This window comes from Pholcus phalangioides, unplaced genomic scaffold (assembly GCF_987345545.1).
Source record: "Pholcus phalangioides strain wild (caught in Gottingen) unplaced genomic scaffold, Ppha-v1.0 ptg000029l_1, whole genome shotgun sequence".
Taxonomy (NCBI): Eukaryota; Metazoa; Arthropoda; class Arachnida; order Araneae; family Pholcidae; genus Pholcus; species Pholcus phalangioides.
In genome coordinates, this window is record NW_028301619.1 from 7,242,497 (window position 1) to 7,262,755 (window position 20,259).

Below are 20,259 nucleotides of genomic sequence, written 5' to 3' on the forward strand. Positions count from 1 at the left end.
CTATTAAGACCAAGATGTGAGTCAACTTCATATGGTTTTATATCCAAAATGAAACTAAAATACAATAAACATTATTTTTTTTACTTTAACGAGCACTAGCTCAAACTTTTTGCAAATTATCGATGTACTGTATAAAAAAATATGCGCCTTATTGAATATAAGTATTACAGAGGATTCAAAATTACCAAAGACTGAATTGTCGTGATTTTTCATAAATTATCATTAAAGAAAACTCTCACAAAATACAAAACGTATGAACTTATCAGAAATTTTTGATATTTACTTACTTATGAAGAGGAACTTTTTCCCATTTTGTTGGTAATCCTGCGTTTATAACCGAGTGTAGTTTTGTAATAAGCTGTATACAATTCATAAAAATGTGGGTTCTGTCAAGCTTGCTTCACATTTGTTCCTTTTTTTTGTTTTTAGGAACTTGTCACACGAGGAGAGCTGTCCTTATAGGACCAATAAACGGAATTGCATGACCTTGCCTACCATTCTGTACTATGATTTCTTCATATTCCAATTAGTGACTGCAACGGATGTTCTGGATTGACCAGCTTCATCTCATTTCAGTTCCCAAACAAGTTTTAAAAAATTGTATTGTAATAAAATTCATCCATTCGATTTATATCCGCTTAACACCATTTCTATCCCCCTCCACCAGATGGCCAACCATAGTCCAAAGACTCACCAAAGCCCTCGACTGGTGCCAATAAAAGCATCTTTGTGGCAGAAGATTCTTTCTCATATGGCAGGCATTGTTGAAATTAGAGGATATTTTTTTCCCCTCGTATCCAGAAAACTTGCCTGTAGAATGTTCTGTCTTTTTACTTTCAAAGAAAGCTGAAATTGAGCTACTGAAATGTTCTTTGTGGTTAGCTGGGAGAAATGCTGTGAATAACACTGTAAATTAGGTAGGTTAGACAATCATATATTTTTTTATTTCAACGGCAGTCTGTGTGGAAAAAACACAAAAAATAAATAAAAATAAACACATCATGGTTTAATAATTATATATTATTTACGATAGAAATGACACTTGGCACTTCCACACTTTTACGAAACGTGAATTTAAAAAAAAAGTTTTTTCTCTCCCCTCTTTCTATACTCCAAAATTTGTCGCCCTGGGCTATTAGCCTGCTGTAAATGCACTACTGAAACTGACCCCAGCATTTCAGTTACAGAATTGCAGCTACCACAATTGTTCTGACCTTCTGAAAGTTGTCTTTTAACCCTAGAATATTAACTCTAGTTAGTATTCTAGTAACAATTCTATACTAATTCTAGTTAGTACCTCTATGTCTCAAGACAGAAGCATAGGCAGTTAACATGTAGTTTTTATCAGCTTTATTTTAATTAGTATTCTAGGGTTAACACTGTGTCCAATGCAGCCCTCATACTAAGCTGAAATTTTGTCAAAGTCCTGAATCGAAGCATCATGAGCTGCAATTTCATTCCAGGAAATACCTTAGAATCACTAATGGGCAAATCAAGTAAATAGGAGGAGTCAAGACAATGGCAGTACTGTTTCTTTATAGAGAATGCTACATTTTGATGGTAGTGTGCATACGCGTATTGTTGTAGTGAAGTATCCATAGTTCTTTACAAGCCCACAGCTCCCGTTGTTATTTCTGCACTTAATCCAAAAGGCAATTCAGGGAATATTTAGTTCTTTTGTCAGAATTGCCTAGATCTGTGGTTTTTAATTTTTTAATCTTTTTCCATCTTGCACCCCCCCCCCCACAGTACAATTTGATTTACCTTCCAGAGTCTCTTTGATATTATGTTGTCTATTTGCTAGAAAATTTAGATTTTTTTTGCAATTAATTATCCATTGATTAATTGTTATAAAAGTTCTGAACTTAAAGGTAATTACAAAATTTATTGAAGACAAAATACACTGATGTATATTATATCAATGCAAAAAAACTAAAACTACATGTCAATTTTTAGTAACTAATTTTTTGTTGCTTTTCATAATATTTTAAAATCTAGGTTATTTCTTTGAAAGAGGAGGGGGGACTACTCACATATATATATATCATCACTTACATTCAAATGATTTCTGGTTTTTGTTTTCATCAGCAGTGATGAAAAACACATTTCACAAAGATAGGTGGTAGCAAATTGTAGAAGTGGTTAGCAAAGTTTACTTTGCTAGTTTTGGTCTAATCAGAATTTTTACATTTCATTTGAATATGTGTGCTGAATAACATTTCAATAAGATAAATTTTTATTAAAAATTATCATTGTTCATAGAATTACAATCGAAATTTTTTTTAAATCTATTACCCACTTCTGCTCTTTGCCGATATCTCCCTTACAAAAGTATCCATCAAAAACAAGTCAGTTGTTGCAAATATAAAACTCAATTTTAGATACAATGATGATTTTTCTGTCTTCCAGATAAATTTAATCTAGCAAGGGAGAGTTAGCATAAAAAACACTTTAGAACTGAGAACATTCAAATTGTGTGACAAATTACTGCAAGTGAAAGCAAAAAAATAAGTTGCCCGAATGTTAGCGTGATTCATCTTTTTTAAAGAATTAAAAATTTGATTCCTATCATCTTTTCAAACTTTCTGAAAAATCACAATCAACTTTCTATATTTTTTTTCCATCTTGTATCCCTAGTTAGGATGGATTAGATGGATCCAAAATTTATACCCACCATATTGACAGGTCAGAAATTGTTCTCCAATCTTCATGGATGAGTTTTTGGACTTTTGTGATATTATCAGTTGTGCACATCAAATGATGTCTGCAATGTTTGTTGTCTTCTAAGGATTATTGGCTACTTATAAGCATGCTACTCAAAAACTTAGGGTTTTTTTCCAGACCATAGAGGATAAAAGAATTTCTCAGCACTATAACTCAACCATAGTTTTACATAAATCTTGGAAATTCAAGCATCATGCTCTAATTTTTTGTAAATTTTGAAAGTGGAAAGAAAGATACATAATGTGCAATAAAAAAAGTGCTGCCAATTTGTTCTTTAACAGATCCCCATTAGCTGCATGAATCACAAGTTATACAGCAACTTTTCCAGCAGAATATCTCTATAACTTATCTCCTTCATTTTTTTGTGAAGGGAGTTCAGGAACCGTTTGATCACACCTTATACTAAGTGTGTGTGTGTATGCCAAAAAGAAACAATTCAAGAGTCAGACACATATTCGAAACCTTAGAAAAAAATATATCAGCAAGTTTAACATTCACATTATACAGAATTTTCGATTGACAGAACAGTTTTTTTTAATACGTCACATATCATTCAAAACAGATTTCAATACATCACAAATACAAAATAATGATTGCTGTTTATTTTGTCTTTAACTTTTTTTATACAGTGAAATCTTGCTACAATTAAACAATTTTGAGAACATTAAATGAATTAGACTTTTTGAGTTTGCTAATTTTCTTCAAGGATGTGTGATAATTTTCAATATTGTAATTTATTTGGAAAACTATGATGTACTTATGATTTATTATTGTTCTATGGTTTTTGTTCATGTTAATTTCTCTTTTTTGAATGTGTGTGTGATCTTTGATTTAATTTTTTTAATTAAAGCAGGTGTTCAAAATTAGAAGCACTTTTTTTTTTTCAATTTATCAAAAAAAAAAAATGCTGAACCAAAACTGAAAAATATGGGGTCAAATAATAATGATGTAAAAGCATTGGTTTTGATACATAATTGTTATTTGTATTGCGTCATCCACATGCAGTATTTACAATTTACAAAATCTTTTGATCTGAAATTTTTCACGAAAAGTTTCCGTACTGAAAAGCATATTTTGACTGCTGAAGATGTGTTGAAAATACAAATGCCACAACAGACAAAATGCCCAATGAGATGACTGAAAAACAGATTTCCATAAAAAGTATAGATGTCAAATATAACTAAAACACAGCACCAAAAAAAAAAAAAGCAATTGTCATAAAAAAAAAGAATAATATAGAATCCTAATAATTATGGATAAAATAAAATACACCGCCCATAAAAAATTATTTTCTTAACTAAGAGTATGGGTACCTTCTCGTTTTATCCAATGCAAATATCTTTTTTTTTTTAAATGTTAAATATACACAACATCCAGGGGTAAGCTATTCTGTTTATTCATAACCTTGAGTTATTTCTTACTAATTGATACTGGTGTTGTTTAAGGTTATTACCCTTGTTGAAGGGCTCAATTGATCACACACATATCCCCCTCCCCACCTAAGTTCTTCCAATGTAAACATATTAAAAAATGAAGTCTCTCTTCATAACTCCAGCCTAGTGTGTCAACAAGAGCGCACATGCAGTTCTCCTCTGCATCCACACAACTAAGTCCATGTCCCTCTGTAGCCATGGTCTCAAAATCTTATGGCATATTCCATGTGCTTGTCAACGCTAAAAAACATGCTCCATCCATTTGCCCATGCTGCAATCCTATTCAAGTTCGTCTGCAGCAAGTTCCTTTTGCTTTGATTTCTGAGTACACCCAATGCCGTCTTAATGCTTGGGTCCACCCGGGCAGGGCCCAGGGGCATCAAGAGTAGAGGGGGCCCCACAAAAATGAGATCTAGTTAAAATTTTCTAGAATTTACCAGGTAATACCTCAGAAAAATCACTTGGCACGGGGGGCCCATGAGGCTCTTAAGGCTGAGTACACCAATTAATTTAACATCATGAAAAAGGTATAGGACCAAGGATACTTCCTTGAGCCCACTTGTGACTACTGCCCTATCAGAAAATTCTCTGTTGACCATAATCTGCTGTGACCTATCCCACAATCATGATTCCATCCAATTCAAGTTGCTCCAATACAAATCGCATACAAATACAAGGCCACAGGAGGAAAAATGCCCCACTTTTCTAGGTGGCTGAGAAAGAGATGCCCATAACAAATATGGATGTCATATTTCTAAAATACAGCAACCCAATTAAAAATGCAATTATAAAAACTAAAAACTATATACACATGATGAAATATACAATGCCCATAAAAAATATTTATGGTTATGTTCTTCTAAGAATGGATAGCTTCTCAATTTACCCCAACATGTTTTTTGTTTTAAATGTGTCATTTGTGTTAGAATCTACTACCTCCAGGGGTAATCTATTCCATTTATTAACAACCATACTGGAGAAAAAATCTCTGCAACACATCATAACTTAAAATTCTCCCTTACCAATCGATAATGGTGTCCCCTTATAAAAGCAGTTGATAGACGGTGAATTAATAAATCATGACCCATCCTATCCATATTATTGAAAATAGTGAACACGTCGATCATATCTTCCCGACATCTGCATTCATCCAATGTAAACATATTCAAACAATGAAGTCTCTCTTCCTCCTAACTCAAGCCCCATGTACCAACAAGGACATGTGCAGCTCTTCACTACACCTCTTTCACCAAGTCTATGCTCCTCTGTAAGTATGGTCACCAAAACCTTACAGCATACTCCAGTCCAGGACGAACTGAGCCTTGGAAATGTGGAAGAAAGACTTCAGGAGAATGCGAAGAGACCTTTTTGAAAATGAAACAGAGTATTCTATTTGTTTGTTTTTTACCATCGCTGTTTGAACAATGTTCAGAAAACCTAAGCCGCTCGTCAATGAAAATTCCCAAATCGGTGACCCTAGTTGCATCCGGGATAGTGACACCATTTAACTCGTAAGAGAAACGTGGGTTGTTAGAACCAAAATGAGAGACCATGTACTTGTCAACGCTAAACATCATGCTCCAATCCTGTTTAACTTGGTCTGGAGCAACTCTCTATCGCTTTGATTCCTGACTACCCCCATTAGCTCCATGTCATCTGCAAATTTGATATTGCATCGATATCCTAATCGAGTTTATCGAAAAAAGTGATCATAATCCCTAGAGGTAAGTTATTCATGTAAATGCTTCAAGATTTTACCATGTTGAACCTGATCGAATGCCTTTTGGAAAAGCCTCAGTCACATGATCATAGAAGGATGTTATTTGTGAATGAGTAGTGAAATTGTGCAAAATGAGAAAACCTTATTCTACCTTGCAAAATGTGTGTGTGTATCTAATTTTTTCAATACAATCTTGCTCAAAATTTTCAGGTATCATTATGGAATTTTGTAGTCCACAGGTTAGTTCTCATATTTCAAAGTAACACTATTACAACGTGTAAGAAAAAATTGTCAACAAAAATCAATTGACAAGAAAGATGAGACAAAAAATTGCTGAAATGCATAACAAAATTTTTCGAACTGGCCAACACACAATTTCTAAAATTTTGTTGTGATATATATAAAACTGTTGTTTGTTGCTCCACTCTTACTTCGCTTGCATACAACAGCAATATAAATACAAGGGACACATCAGGCGAATTGTCCAACGAGGTGGCTGAAAATATTTGCCCATAAAAAATATGGATGTCAAATATATCGAAAATACCCAATATAAAAGCATATATCAAAAAATTTTAATAATATATAATACACTGCCCATTAAAAAGGATTATGGTTGTCTTAACCAAGTATGGATAGCTTCTCAATTTATCCAAATATGTTTATCATATTTCTTTTTTAACTTATCAATTGTGTTACAACTCCGGGGGTTCACAACCCCCGGAGATAAGCTATTCCATTTATTGACAACTATGTTGGAGGAAAACTCTGTGACACCACAACCTGGAATTTTCCTTTACTAAATGATACTGGTGTTTCCTTGTCAAAGTAGTTGATTGACAGTGTATTAATTATAATTCATGGTTCACCCTATCCACCCTGTTGAAAATTTTGAACACTTCGATCATATCCCAGACACCTGCGTTCTTCCAATGTAAACAACACATATTACTTAATAAAATAATCATAATGTGTGTAGTAAAATTTATTAAACTTTCATAAAAAGTGTAGCAGAAGGATTAACTACTAATGTTTTAGATGATGGATTAAGGTAGAGAACCAGTGGTAGATTGTGCTTAATTGCACAAAGGTATGAACAGATTTTAGAGCCATATGTACAACTTTTCAGGATGCGCATATACATAAAGCTGATTGGGTCTGGGGGGGGGCATGATGATGTCAATTCATATATACCCATACACATTGGGTCATTCAGCTCTTCGGCTCCACCCCCTTCCCATATCTCCTCTCCACCCATGACTTGAGTAGGCAATTGCACACCATCACACATTTCCAGCCAGGAGCTAAGAACTACTTTGGTAGGTGCTGCTGCATCAGGGACTTATCAACTGTCTGATTAACAGTAAGAAATGCCACCTGAGAGCTATTATTATTATGAGATATCAGACAAGTTAGACTGTCTCATTCAGCTTACATATATACTCTAACAAAAGAAAATGCCAGTCGTTTCTAGTTTAATGGTATAGCACTCGCCCAGTCTGCGAGGAGATGGTGGTTCAATTTGCCACAGAGGCATGTGAATTTTCTTTCCGAAATTCATTTTCATCTCTGCTTGGCATCCAGTGTTTTGTACTTTGTATGAAATCTTGCTGTTTGATCTGTGTGTATGTTAAAGGTAACTACACATGCTATGAGTCTCAGTTGAGATGCCATCTCACATGTTTTGGGCATTCCAGCTATTTTGAACATCACTCATGATTATGAGTGAGAACTTTCACTTTTGTATGGTATAAATTGCTATCTGATTTATAAATTGTATGCAAACAAAATTTCTCCAAACTGTGCAAGTTATTTTTTTGAAAAACTTGAAAAATTGTGTTTATTCTTTAAATTTTAAACACCAGTGTGTATATATACACAGTCCGACTTGCTTATAATGTATTAAAAGGGAGCTGTAAAAATATTTATTGCATGCAAACTTGCATTTTTCACTGAAACAAGTTATTTTCTGATAAGATTTGTAGATAAGATTAAGAAGGTTTAATGAAAAAAATAAAAATGATTTTTGATTGAAAACCTATTAAAAATGTTGCTATATGCATAACTTCTTTACATTAATTTTTTTGTTATAAGTGATCAAATTAGCACAAGCAACAAAATCTAACATGAGAAAACTTACATTAGTTCATAATTGGTATATATTATGTTAGGTCATATTTGCATTGGTTATAAGCAGGTCTGACCATGTACGCATGTAGTTTTTTTACTTATTTTATACCCAAAGTATAAAGAAATTGTAACACTATGCGCACCTCTTAAAAAAGTCAATGTTTTCACAGCTAGGTGACTTAAAATATATGAATATTTCTTTTTTAAAAAACAACAAAATAAATAATATATACAACAAAATAAATAATACAAACAACAAATAAACACATTTTCTATAAAAAAAATAATTAATAAATACTCTTAAAACCTCAACATAGTGTCAAATCTAATCAGTGTCCTTCTAGTATACACATCATAAATGACAGGAGATACTCTCTAAAAAATTTGACAAACACAACAATAGGACCAATTTATTTTGGAATTCCTGCCCTTATATTTTAAAAAAATATTCAGCTTTTTTCTATTCTCATAAAAACAAAAATATTGACATCAGCATGAACGTGTAGCAAACATTTCAAAATCACATCCCTCCCCCCAATAAATGCATACATCATTTACATCATACTCCCCATTCTTTTGATCACTTCTTTTGAATCATTCTATGACCACATTCGAATTCTGCTCAAAATTTTTCTCCTACTTTGTCTCTAAAATTAATGCAGTTACATATTTTTCCAACTCAAAATTTGCAATTGTAATAATAGAATACTAAAATTTAAAATGGAATAACTTAAACCGAAAACATTGTAGTTTCCCATTCTGTTTTATAGAACTGGTATGAAATCTTTTTATAACAATATGAATAGACCAACTATGATAGAAAAATTAAAAAAATCTGTGAAATAGTCAAATTTCCTCACCCAATATTCAGTAAAATACTTAGAATTGTATATAAATTGGCTTAGCATAGAAGTTAGTGTTTTTCATTTATGAAAATCCTTTTGCTAACAAAAATAATGTAGCTAACTTTGAGAACAATTGGTTTATTATGGTCATGAAAATTTAATGGGTTCCAATATAAAAAGAGTATAACTAACAGAATCTCCAATGCACGTGTAATAGGGTTTGGTATTCTCATCACCACAACATCAAAAAAAGAGTTGTCAGGAGATTTTTCTTCCCAGTTTTCAAGGCAAATTTAAGATCCTACAGAGTTCATAGTGGTGCTTTCCTGATATCTACCAAAAGCATCTTAGGCTTGCCATAAGGCACTTGAGGCCAGAAAATATAAAGTTCACATCACACACTAGATCACAGATTCCTGAATTCTTCAAATTCACAACACAATTACAAATGAAATTAGAATTGCAAATACTTAGTAGCAACACTGCTTGATCTTGAAGTAGCTTGGTGACACAAGGTACTAGTTGGAATCGTCACGAAATTTAAAAAATTTAAAATATCAAAAATGCTATTCAGTCTTTTTTTCATATTAACCCTCTTAAGCAACATTAACGAGATATATCGCCTCCTTAAAAGCCTCTTATTTTTGCATCAACAAGCCCAGATATTTTGGAAAGTTGATTTCTCAATGTAACACTTGCTATATCCTCTTACTTTGTGCGTGCTGAAAATCTGAAGACAGTCTACTTCATTAAAAAGATATGGAATTTTACAGGGGGTTTTTAGTGGTTTCTACTGTGCCATGGAAAAAGGGTTAAAGTATTTTAACCCTTTGCATTCCATTGGCTTCACTACAGTGATGTGTATCATTTGTGTCTGGGTCAGAATCCTAGCAGCAATCTGGTTACTACTTAAATCCCAACAAGACAAAATTCATGCAATCAAATTTCTAATATATGTACTGTAACTGTCCAATATAGGATGGCTATCTGTCCCGGTTTTTGGCCCTGTCTAAAAAAAACTTTCAGACACCTGTTTGTCCCAGTTTTTGCTTGCGCAGAAATAGAATTATTTTCAATATTTTTTCCACTTTAACTTTTACCTACATTAGATTAGGAATTTCAAGATTATGAATAATTTAGATTAGAAATGTTTTTTTAGCTAGGAATTTATTATATCGCTGTCACATTTTTACCATGTTAATAATTATTAACACAGAATATTTGAAGACACCAAACCCATTTTCAAACCATCGTAGCACGGTTTACATGTATCATATTGTGGCTTAAATGGGGATGGTTTGGTGAATATAAACCTGCTTGTATTTTTTGTCATTATAGCCCTGTTAAGAAATTAAATGGAGCTTTGAAGGAGTGGTGGCCAGATTGCAGGCTGAAATTTCGAGGGATCTGACACTGAGATTGTAGATGATATTAAAGAAACCAGACATATAGTCCGGTTTTTGTTCCAATATAGGGTATAAGCATGTTATCTCATAAGGTTGGGATTGTCTCTTCTAAGGAAAAGCATTTTCAGTGTTAGAGAGAGATAGATGGCTTTTTTCTCAGCCCGAGATATCAAGGAAAGTTATTTTCCGGATATTATACTGAGGTGAACTCGGAAAGAAAAGTCATCACATCTCCGCTGGGACTCAAACCCAGGCCCTTTTGCATACCGGGAAAGCATGCTACCATCTACACCACTGGAGACATGACCCTGCCTTCCTTATTTCACGCACTGTGCCGTGTTTCCTTGATATCTTGTGCTGAGAAAAGGCCACCTATCTCTCTAAACCGTCCCATCTGGGGGCCATTTCCTGAAGTTAAGAGAGGCTACTAATGCCTCTACTTCAGCGCCTCATGCCACAGTGTGTGAAATAGGGAAGGCAGGGTCATGTCTCCAGTGGTGTAGCATGCTTGCCCGGTATGCAAGAGGGCCTGGGTTCGAGTCCTGTCAGAGACATGACGACTTTTCTTTCAGAGTTCACCTCAGCATAATATCCGGAAAATAACTGTTTCCTTGATTTTCAGCGTTAGTCTAATGATTTCAATTGGTTGTTATGTACTTGAGAAAAAAACAATTTAGGTTTATGAACGGACCTCCAAAATGAATTAGTAAGTTCGTAAACCAAGGGTAGACTGTCCCCACAAGCATAAATGTTATAATATGAGACTAAGAGGACTTAAGTTTACCCCCCCCCCCTCCAGTAATTTATGAGTATATGGACGGCTTTTATATAAAAGGAACCACACAAGCACCATTTTTAAGATTTTGAGATATACGAATATCTGAACTATTGAAAAGAGAGATGGGACTTTTTATTTAAATAGAACCAAGTGACAAATCTGTGCTCAGATGGCAAAATGTAATAAGGCACTTCTTCAAAATTTCCTGAGGGCAAATTTGTAAACAATATTTTGCAAAAATGTGATACTGTGATTTTTTGACTTATTGCAATTTGCCTCCGTCGGTTCTTCATAAACCAAAAGAGATGGATGAAATTTTGTCACCTTACAAAATTTTGACAAACGAGACTCCAGAATGTGAACAACAAGTTGAATGTGATCACAGAAATAGGCTATCATGCCGTCTGTGTGCACTTGAACCAACTACCAAACTGAAGTGATAACTGAATCGAAGATAACTTTAAATAACTTTTTCTCAGTTTTGATTTAATGGCACTTGGTTCCTTTTATATAAAAACCATCCATATAATGTAACGCATTTCCCCTTCATGGTATATGCAATTCAATCACATATATTCGGGATGGGACATCTGGCATCTATGGCTGACTCCCATATCCTGATGCTTTACTCATTTTTCCACCTTTGTGTAGAAGTAGTGCGATAATATTTTCGTAATATATTATTAGTTTTTATACTACTTTTACAGTGTAATTTATTTTACACTGTAATGCCCCCAAATGAGAGTTTTGAAAATGTCCTGGTTTTGTCCCAGCTATTATTAATGGATGTCCTGGTTTTTAATGACGATTTCCGGGATTTGTCCCAGTTTTGCAGGCACTTCATCTGGTGACCCTACTCCAATACATACTGTTTTTGAATTCCACTGAAGTTGCTGGTTGAATGTATCACAAAATGTCTGGAGTGCACAGCGTTAAAAAGATATAAAATCTGCTTATTGTTAAATAACCTTCACTAATGATTTATCATAATGATAATTTAAAGTTTTACCTATCAGACCTCCAGAAATCACTGTAATATAGTAACTGTGATATAAATTTTATTCTATTTTTCTACTTCTTGTTTTTGTCTAACCTTGGTTACTGTATGTATGAAAGAGATTAGACCAGGAACTTATTTTAAATAGGTATACTTCCATGCTTTTCACAGGGATTTGAAATCAGACCTTTTACAAATCAAAAGTCATTAATTTCTTGACTGCCTAACAGTAATTATGTTTTCAATTGGGTAGATTTGAACCGCTGAAATTTGATTAACTGCTTTGAGTCATAGGTGCATGAGAATTTGCCTTCTCTGAGTTCATTCTTTCTTCAATCTTTCTTTGGTCATTCAATGATTTTTGTCACACCACTGTCATTTTAATGCAGACCCAAAGACTAATTGGACAGGGACATGCAATTTATAGCTGGTTCCAAACAGCATTTCTTCTATGATACTAGGGCCATAACCAGAAATTTCTTTCAAAGAGGAACAAGTACTATTTTGTGGGGCCAACCAAAGTGCCATTAGGAGAATCTAAAGGTGCTCCTATTAGAGTGGATACAAAAAAATCTACATAACTTGTAAGCATCCACTAAAATATAGAAACTATATCATTAATAAGGAAACAGTTATTTTCCGGATATTACGCTGAGACGAGCTCGGAAAGAAAAGTCATCACGTCTCCGCCGGGACTCGAACCCAGGCCCTCTTGCATACCGGGCAAGCATCGGAGCAAGATCCTCCGCCGGGACTTGCTCCCAGCGGAGACGTGATGACTTTTCTTTCCGAGCTCACCTCAGCGTAATATCCGGAAAATAACTGTTTCCTTGATATCTCTGGCTGAGAAAAAAGCCATCTATATCTCTCTATATCATTAACATTTATAAATACTTTTCATCTTGGTTATTCAATTCAAGTAGTTCTTAAAAGTTAGATTTTAATAGTGTTAATATGCTTATATAATGCTATACAACAATTAATTTTTTCTTGTGAGATATTATGTGATTGGCTATCTGTGCTTGAAAGTACCAATGAATAAACTTGTTTTTCAGTTTTGATTAGAACATTTGTATCTGCTTGAACAGAATCCTTTTCACTGCTACTTGAAAAATCAGAATTTTCATTGAACAGTGGAATATTACTTTTAGATTTATCCAACTCTTCAGCACACCTATATTTTGGACTTCCAGAAACCCCACATTCACTTTCATTTGTTCTTCTTTGTTTTCTTTGCTTTTGTTCCCTGATAAAACTTTCATTTTGAACTGTAAAAGGTAAAGAACCACTAGCAGGTGTTCCAGAAGCCACATCACTCAGCATACTCATAAGCATCAAATTTGAATTTTTTGATTGCAGATTGGAATTATTATTTGTATGAGGAATTTCAGAATCTAAAAGAGAATTATCTACATCAGAGGTATTACCATATTCATAAACTTCCATTTTACATGCTGTATTTTTTTTCTGGTATAGTCGATGGCACTTCAGATGACTGAAAAGTTGCAGGGGAACTTTTATTACTGACTAATGTAGGGTTTAGATGTTCCTTTTGTTAAACAACATTTCTTCTATGAGACGCGGGACCATAATGAGAAATTTCTTTGAAAAGGGAAAAACTGATATATTTTGGGAAGGAGGGGAGCAAACAAATCGTCATTAAGGGAATCTGAAGGTGGCCTTAAGTGGATGCAAAAAATCTATATAACTTGAATGCATCCAGTAAATATAGAAACCAAATCATTATAATTTATTAATACTTTACCTTGGTTAGAAGAGAGAGAGTGGGTGGCTGTGGGATAGACTATGTTTATGCAAATCAAGGTATCCAATTAAAATAGTTCTTAAAAATTTGATTAATAGTGTCAGGTGGTATAACATGCTTCTGATTTTTGCAAATTTAAAATTTGTCTTTTTTTAATTCTTCATCAAATATTTGATCTAAAAATATAATTGTAGAAGGATTTCACTGCAATTTATATCAAAGCACAAATTGAAATTATAAATCTAATAATTAATTTAAAAAATATAATATTTATGCAGATAATTGTACTTAGGAAAGTCAGATTCATGCCTTTACATTTTTTAAAATATTATATCACAGATCTCGTAGAATGATAAGGTTCATTACATATCATCTCTAGTGGGTTATCCACATTTCCATTTATTTAGAATTATAACCTGATATTTTCATCAACTCCTCTGTGAATTTAGCTGATAACAGCAAGATATATTATTACACTAAAGTGTAACATTATCAACACCTTCTGGTGCACTGTGTTGAACATTGTTGAAAGTCACACACATAGTGTGCGAACACCTTCTGGTACAGGGTCAAGAAAAAAAGATATGTATATCAAGAGTTGGATTTTCTTTGCACTCCTGATTGGCTAATCTTGATTAAAGCCACTTTGATCCCAATCATGAAAATAAATCTGTCATCCATTTAAGTTGCTTCACTCCCTACAAGAGAAGAAAGATTCAGATGAAGAAAATAAGCTTTATTTTCCTCCAGAACTAGACCAGTGGGTGATGTCAGGACCTCATTTAAAAGAAGCATGAGCATAAGAGACAAAAATTTCAGATTTCCAACTCATTCCTCCTAGGAAAAACTTCAACCTCGATCATTAGTTGCTGAGCAAAATATCTCACTTCTACTTTCATGCTCCCAGTACAGGACCTTCTTTCTCCACATCATTTGAAATTGAAGGATTGATCCAGTATTTTATCCAGAAGAGGATGCATGGATAATTTCAAATTGCAATGTATGCCAGCTTGATGAAAGCACAGCTGTGCCACCAGCTGAGCCTTTGTTCTTTCAAGCAGACATCGTTTTTAAAAGATTCTATGAAAGAAATATTTCATATAGTTATTTCCCAACAGTCATCACAGCTTCATTCATAAGTTCATCATCAATTATAGCTGGTGATGGGCGAGATAATGAACTTGACGAATGATTTGAAGGTGGGCTCACAACTTCTGTAGGAGACTTTGCTGGAGAAGGTTGACAGGAAAGTTTGTTTATGAACAAATCAGATTTTTTATGTTTGCTTTCTGTATGATGTAAACTCAAATTTAATTCTAGATGGCTGTTTGACCATTTCTCAGATTTTTGTACTTTTGAATGTTCAGCATAGTCAATAATTAAACTGTCAGGACTGCTGGCATCTTCACTATGTGAACTGCATGTTGTCTTATTAATGCATGGAAAAGAACTTCTAACATCATTGGAAGAGACAACTAAACACGAATCTAGAAAATTGCTGTCAATGCTATTTGAAGAAATTCCAGCTTCGATCATTTTACTTTTACAGTCTCGATCAACTTTAGATGATTCTGTAGAGCGAACTGCAGATGATTCAATATCAGTGCTACTTGTGACCCAACTTTCTTTGTTACTGTCAATATGTTTGTTATTGCTTCCATTTTCACTCATGCTCCCTCCTTCAGGAAAAGGGTTTGGTGCTTTATTCGTAGGTACAGATATTTTCTCTGACCCATTTTGTCCTCCTTCAGTCTTGACTTTTTCTAGAACAACTTTGAATACTTTACATTCTGCAGCTTTAATTGGACTTGATTTAACATCACGCTGAAGATCATTTACAGGCTTTGTACTTGGTTCACTTTTGATTAAATGTTTCTTGCTGGTAGTTACATTTGAATCGGTTGGATTTTCTTTCTTTTGCTGAATCTTATTTTTGCTGGTATCTGAATTAGTGCTTCCTCTATGATGTGATAAAATTTTTTTCCCTGTTTTCAGAGTACGAAGCAACTGCGATTTACTTTGAGAGAGGGAAACCTTTGCATTTTTCGAAGAATTATGAATTATACTTTTAGGCTTTGATATAGTACAATTGGAACTACGGGATGATTTATGAATAGAGTTTAAGACAGGCTTAGAATGGAGAGCAACACAATAACTCATCTTGCTTGAACCACTTATATTGGATATGGAAGTATGCTTTTTTGAAGCTAAGACAACATTACTTTTTGAAGATGAATTTGGTAATGAAGACAAAGTTCTGTTGCCAGAGCTACTATCTGCAGCTATTGTCTTTGAGGAAGACATCTTTAGTTTTGAAGACTTTGTTATCCCATCTTTTGATCTAGTTTTTGTTACTGTGAGCTTTATACCTTGAGAGCTTTGCTTTACTGTGAATTGGTCTGAACTGTTATATTTATTTTTATTATCACTGACTTTTGGTTGATCTTTTATATCTCTGCGTTCAGTTTTTACATCTTTTTTATCAGAAGGTCCATCAGTAAGATTATGGCTACCATCTTCTTTCTCAGACACATTAGTTGGACATTGTGTTTTATTTGAGTGCAATTTATCTATAACTGCACTTAAAATGGTTCCTTTTCTAGACTGTAAAACAGTCTTAGAACTTTTCACGCTATTTTTATTAGCAGAAGAAAAATGGGAATCTGAACCACCAGCATCTTGATTAGCTGTCTGTGATGGAGTGACAGTTTGAGAACAACTAGCGGATACTGATTTTGATTTGGACACAGCATTAGAAGACAGAGAACTTGCATTTTTAGGTTTCAAACTAGAAGTTTTCTTATTAACAGAGCTATTAGAACTGATTAAACCAGAGCTTTTACTGCTACTACTACTACTGGTTTTTATACTGCTGCTATGTTTAAATTTATTTTGGAGTTTGACAGATGATGAAACTTTTGCAGATGCATGCTCACCCTTTTTTTCTGTTACTCCCTTGGTATTTTCTGAGGAACCACTGGAACTAGATATAGGTGACTTGACTTTAACTCGATCAGAAGAACCACTTTTTACAGCATGACTTTTAGAACTTGAGCTCACTGAACTTTTTTTCTGCTGTAATGGGCTTTTATTGTGAACTGCAGCTATATTAGGTGTTTCATGAATGTTAGTGGAATGCAACCTTGAAGAAGATCCGGTATCTGGTCGAGATTCTTCTGTTGAACAATCTGGTGCTGAAGAAGTGGGATTTGTTTGAAATGAATGATTGGGAGACTTCTGATCAGAATTTTCTGTCCTTTTACGCTTACGATCTTTTTTACTTTCACAGTGGCGTTTTATCAAAGAAACAGCCTTGCGATTAACATTTGAAGATCCACTTCCTTCTTTCTGTTTAGTTTTTGATTCACCTTTTGACACTTTATGTCCACTTGAAGATTTGGAGATTTTCAAGTTTGTACCAGTTGCATCTGTTGCACCCTTGTTTGCACTGGGGAAAGCATTACTTTCACACGATTCACCAGAACTTTTCTTTCCAATGTGGACTTTATCATGCTTCACAGAAACATCATCTTTTGATTTTTTTATCTTTTTTGAAATTTTTTCAGAGATTTGAGATTTTTGAGAAGGTTCTGTCCTAGATGTAGATTTTATGTTCGTAGAATCAGCCTCACTTTTTTTACTGGAGATGGTGTCTTTTTTGTCACATACATACTTTTGGTCATTATCTACTGTTTGAGAATCATGAGGAAAAGATTCTGCATATTTAGGAAGTCTAGCTTGATTAGATTGATCAGCATCATTATTAATTTTTTCTTGTGAGGTATTATGTGATTGGCTATCTGTGCTTGAAGGTACCAATGAATAAACTTGTTTTTCAGTTTTGATTGTAACATTTGTATCTGCTTGAACAGAATCCTTTTCACTGCTACTTGCAAAATCAGAATTTTCATTGGACATTGGAATATCACTTTTAGATTTATCCAACTCTTCAGCACACCTACGTTTTGGACTTCCAGAAACCCCACATTCACTTTCATTTGTTCTTCTTCGCTTTCTTTGCTTTTGCTCCCTGATAAAACTTTCATTTTGAACTGTAAAAGGTAAAGAACCAGTAGCAGGTGTTCCAGAAGCCACATCACTCAGCATACTCATAAGCATCAAATTTGAATTTTTTGATTGCAGATTGGCATTATTATTTGTATGAGGAATTTCGGAATCTAAAAGAGAATTCTCTACATCAGAGGTATTACCATATCCATAAACTTCCATTTTACATGCTGTATTTTTTTCTGGTATAGTTGATGGCACTTCAGATGACTGAAAAGTTACAGAGGAACTTTTATTACTGACTAATGTAGGGTTTTTAACTGTATGAGATGTTCCTTCTGTTGATTTATTACACATTCTAGATGCTAAATTTGAAAAATCATTTGATGAGAACGATGAACCATTAGCAAGGTTATTTCCATAATTATTTGGTATATGAGACAGATATGAAACACTATTACTGCCATTACCAACAGCTGCAGTGTATATATCGTGACTATCTGGAGGTTTCACTTGTAACTGCTGCTGACCCTGAGCTTTCCTTATCACTGCTCTCATTGTTACAGGGATCGAGAGTGATCTTTGAATGACTTTGCTTGCATATTCATCCGAACACAGAGAAACATCTGTGCCCAGAGTAAATATTTTACATTTTACATTTGTTATGTCTTTCAAATCTAAATCAACAGCAGCAAGAGATTCATCCAATGGATGGACAAATGTTATTTGTATGTGATTGGTAGAATAGGCATGGACATCAAATTTAAATGCAGACTCTATACTTCTTTTGCTTTCAGGACGCACACAGCTGCTTATTACAGTATTAAATAATGTTTGCTGCCTTAAAAAAACCAAAATTTGAGGGACATGAGTAGGATGAGTGAATGGAATGGAAGATATGAGAACACCCTGAAGATCCGAGCTGGACTTGAAATTATAGCAATGCTGTTGATCAGGTAAAGTTACACATAGTTCACTATTGCTACAGTTGTGCAACATACCCTTTGAAGAGCTGTTAATTATTACAGACAATAATGACTGTGTGTTACATGCATCTATTCCATCAGAAATTTTTGTCACACCTTGGATTTTTCGTAAAATAGTTGTAGCAACTGGCACTGGCTCTGGCAGTTTCAAAACAAAACTTGCTGGTAAAGTGGTGCTATTTAAATTACTTAAAGCAGCAAATGAAGGAATGCTTTTACCTTCTGGAGTTTTTGAAACACTTATTAGTGAAACTGTCTGTAACTTGTGAGGAGATGAGCCTTCTATACACACCGTAACTGAATGGCCAAGTTTTTTAGCTACAACAGTATCTACAGTTAGTGGCACCGATGATTTTGCTTCAAGATCTAGTAAATCATACGGCGATATGAAATATGTCAACTTCAAAGAGAAGCCACCTTCTCTTTCCTGCAATATACCTACAGGTGATTTGTGAACTAAATTACTCGGATCATTGATGGAACTCTGTAGTTGTGCCAGCATGCTTAAATCTATTTCCAAAGATTGCAAAGCTAAATAAGCTTTTTTCTTTTGCTTTTTTTGAGCTTCATAATCAAGTTGACGAAAGTTCTCAGCATTTAATTGATAAATAGCAGATAACCCTTCTAGATGTTTAGTGAATTCCGGAAAATTGCCACTCCTTAAAACTTTGGTCAGTTCAGGAGATGAGACTGGATCATCATCAGCAATCTTGACATCAATAACCTCTCCAGATGGTTTGAGTAAAATTTCCACATAGAACATGTCAGAGCTTATGTAACATTCTGTATTACTTCGTCTAGTGAATTTTAAACCTTGTTGCCTGGTGATGCTTTCCAATCTCTCAACCATAGACTGAAGAGAGCTGACTTTTATTGATCTCTGCAATATGTCAAGAACTTTCTGGACACACGTCTTTTCCACATTATCAGTCAAAGTTCTTTTATCTGTGGCAGCTAATCTGAATGTTTTAGAAACTTCACCCCAAGTCTTATAAGGTCCAGCTTTAGATCTCAAGCAGTCCATTAAATTGATGAGCTCATCTTCATTATATGAATCACGAGAATCGTATTCCACGCAAGCTTGAAAAAATTTTATCCCTGAGGCTGACATTGTTTTCATTTAAAATCGCACACACAAACGCTATTTTTTTTCGTTTAAAGAGCAATTTTTCTATATATACATATATTTTTTCTCACGTGGTTTAAAGGGAGAATAATAAAAAATTACGCGATTTTTTTTCAGTGAATGGATTTTGATAAAAGATGGAAAATAAATTCGAGAACAAAATTTACTGCATTTTTTTAACTTGTGTGCTTGTTCTCTCTCTGTATTTATTCTGATTTCCCTTCCCAGACACAGACTGTGGTGATGATGGGGGGGGGGGAGGGGGTGTCATCGAAGCTCCGCCCACAGTTCTAGATCCGGTCATTCCCATGGAATTACGCACGTAAATATTATTTATTTAC

At 34.1% G+C, this 20,259-nt stretch overlaps 2 protein-coding genes across 3 annotated transcripts in view; both read right to left on the minus strand.

Moving 5' to 3' along the window:
* The window catches only part of LOC149067632 (epithelial serine protease-like), an 83,605-nt gene that overhangs the window by 44,354 nt on the left and 18,992 nt on the right, over window positions 1-20,259 (minus strand). The window lies entirely within an intron of this gene.
* On the minus strand, window positions 1,932-20,132 carry LOC149067633 (uncharacterized). Its single transcript, XM_089252459.1, has one exon. The coding sequence runs from the start codon at window positions 19,910-19,912 to the stop codon at window positions 14,903-14,905; it is 5,010 nt and encodes a 1,669-aa protein (XP_089108585.1). The 5' UTR covers window positions 19,913-20,132; the 3' UTR covers window positions 1,932-14,902.

Bases quoted from the DNA above. Each gene is read 5' to 3' on its own strand.
- LOC149067633 (XM_089252459.1), bottom strand. From the start codon at position 19,912: ATGAAAACAATGTCAGCCTCAGGGATAAAATTTTTTCAAGCTTGCGTG.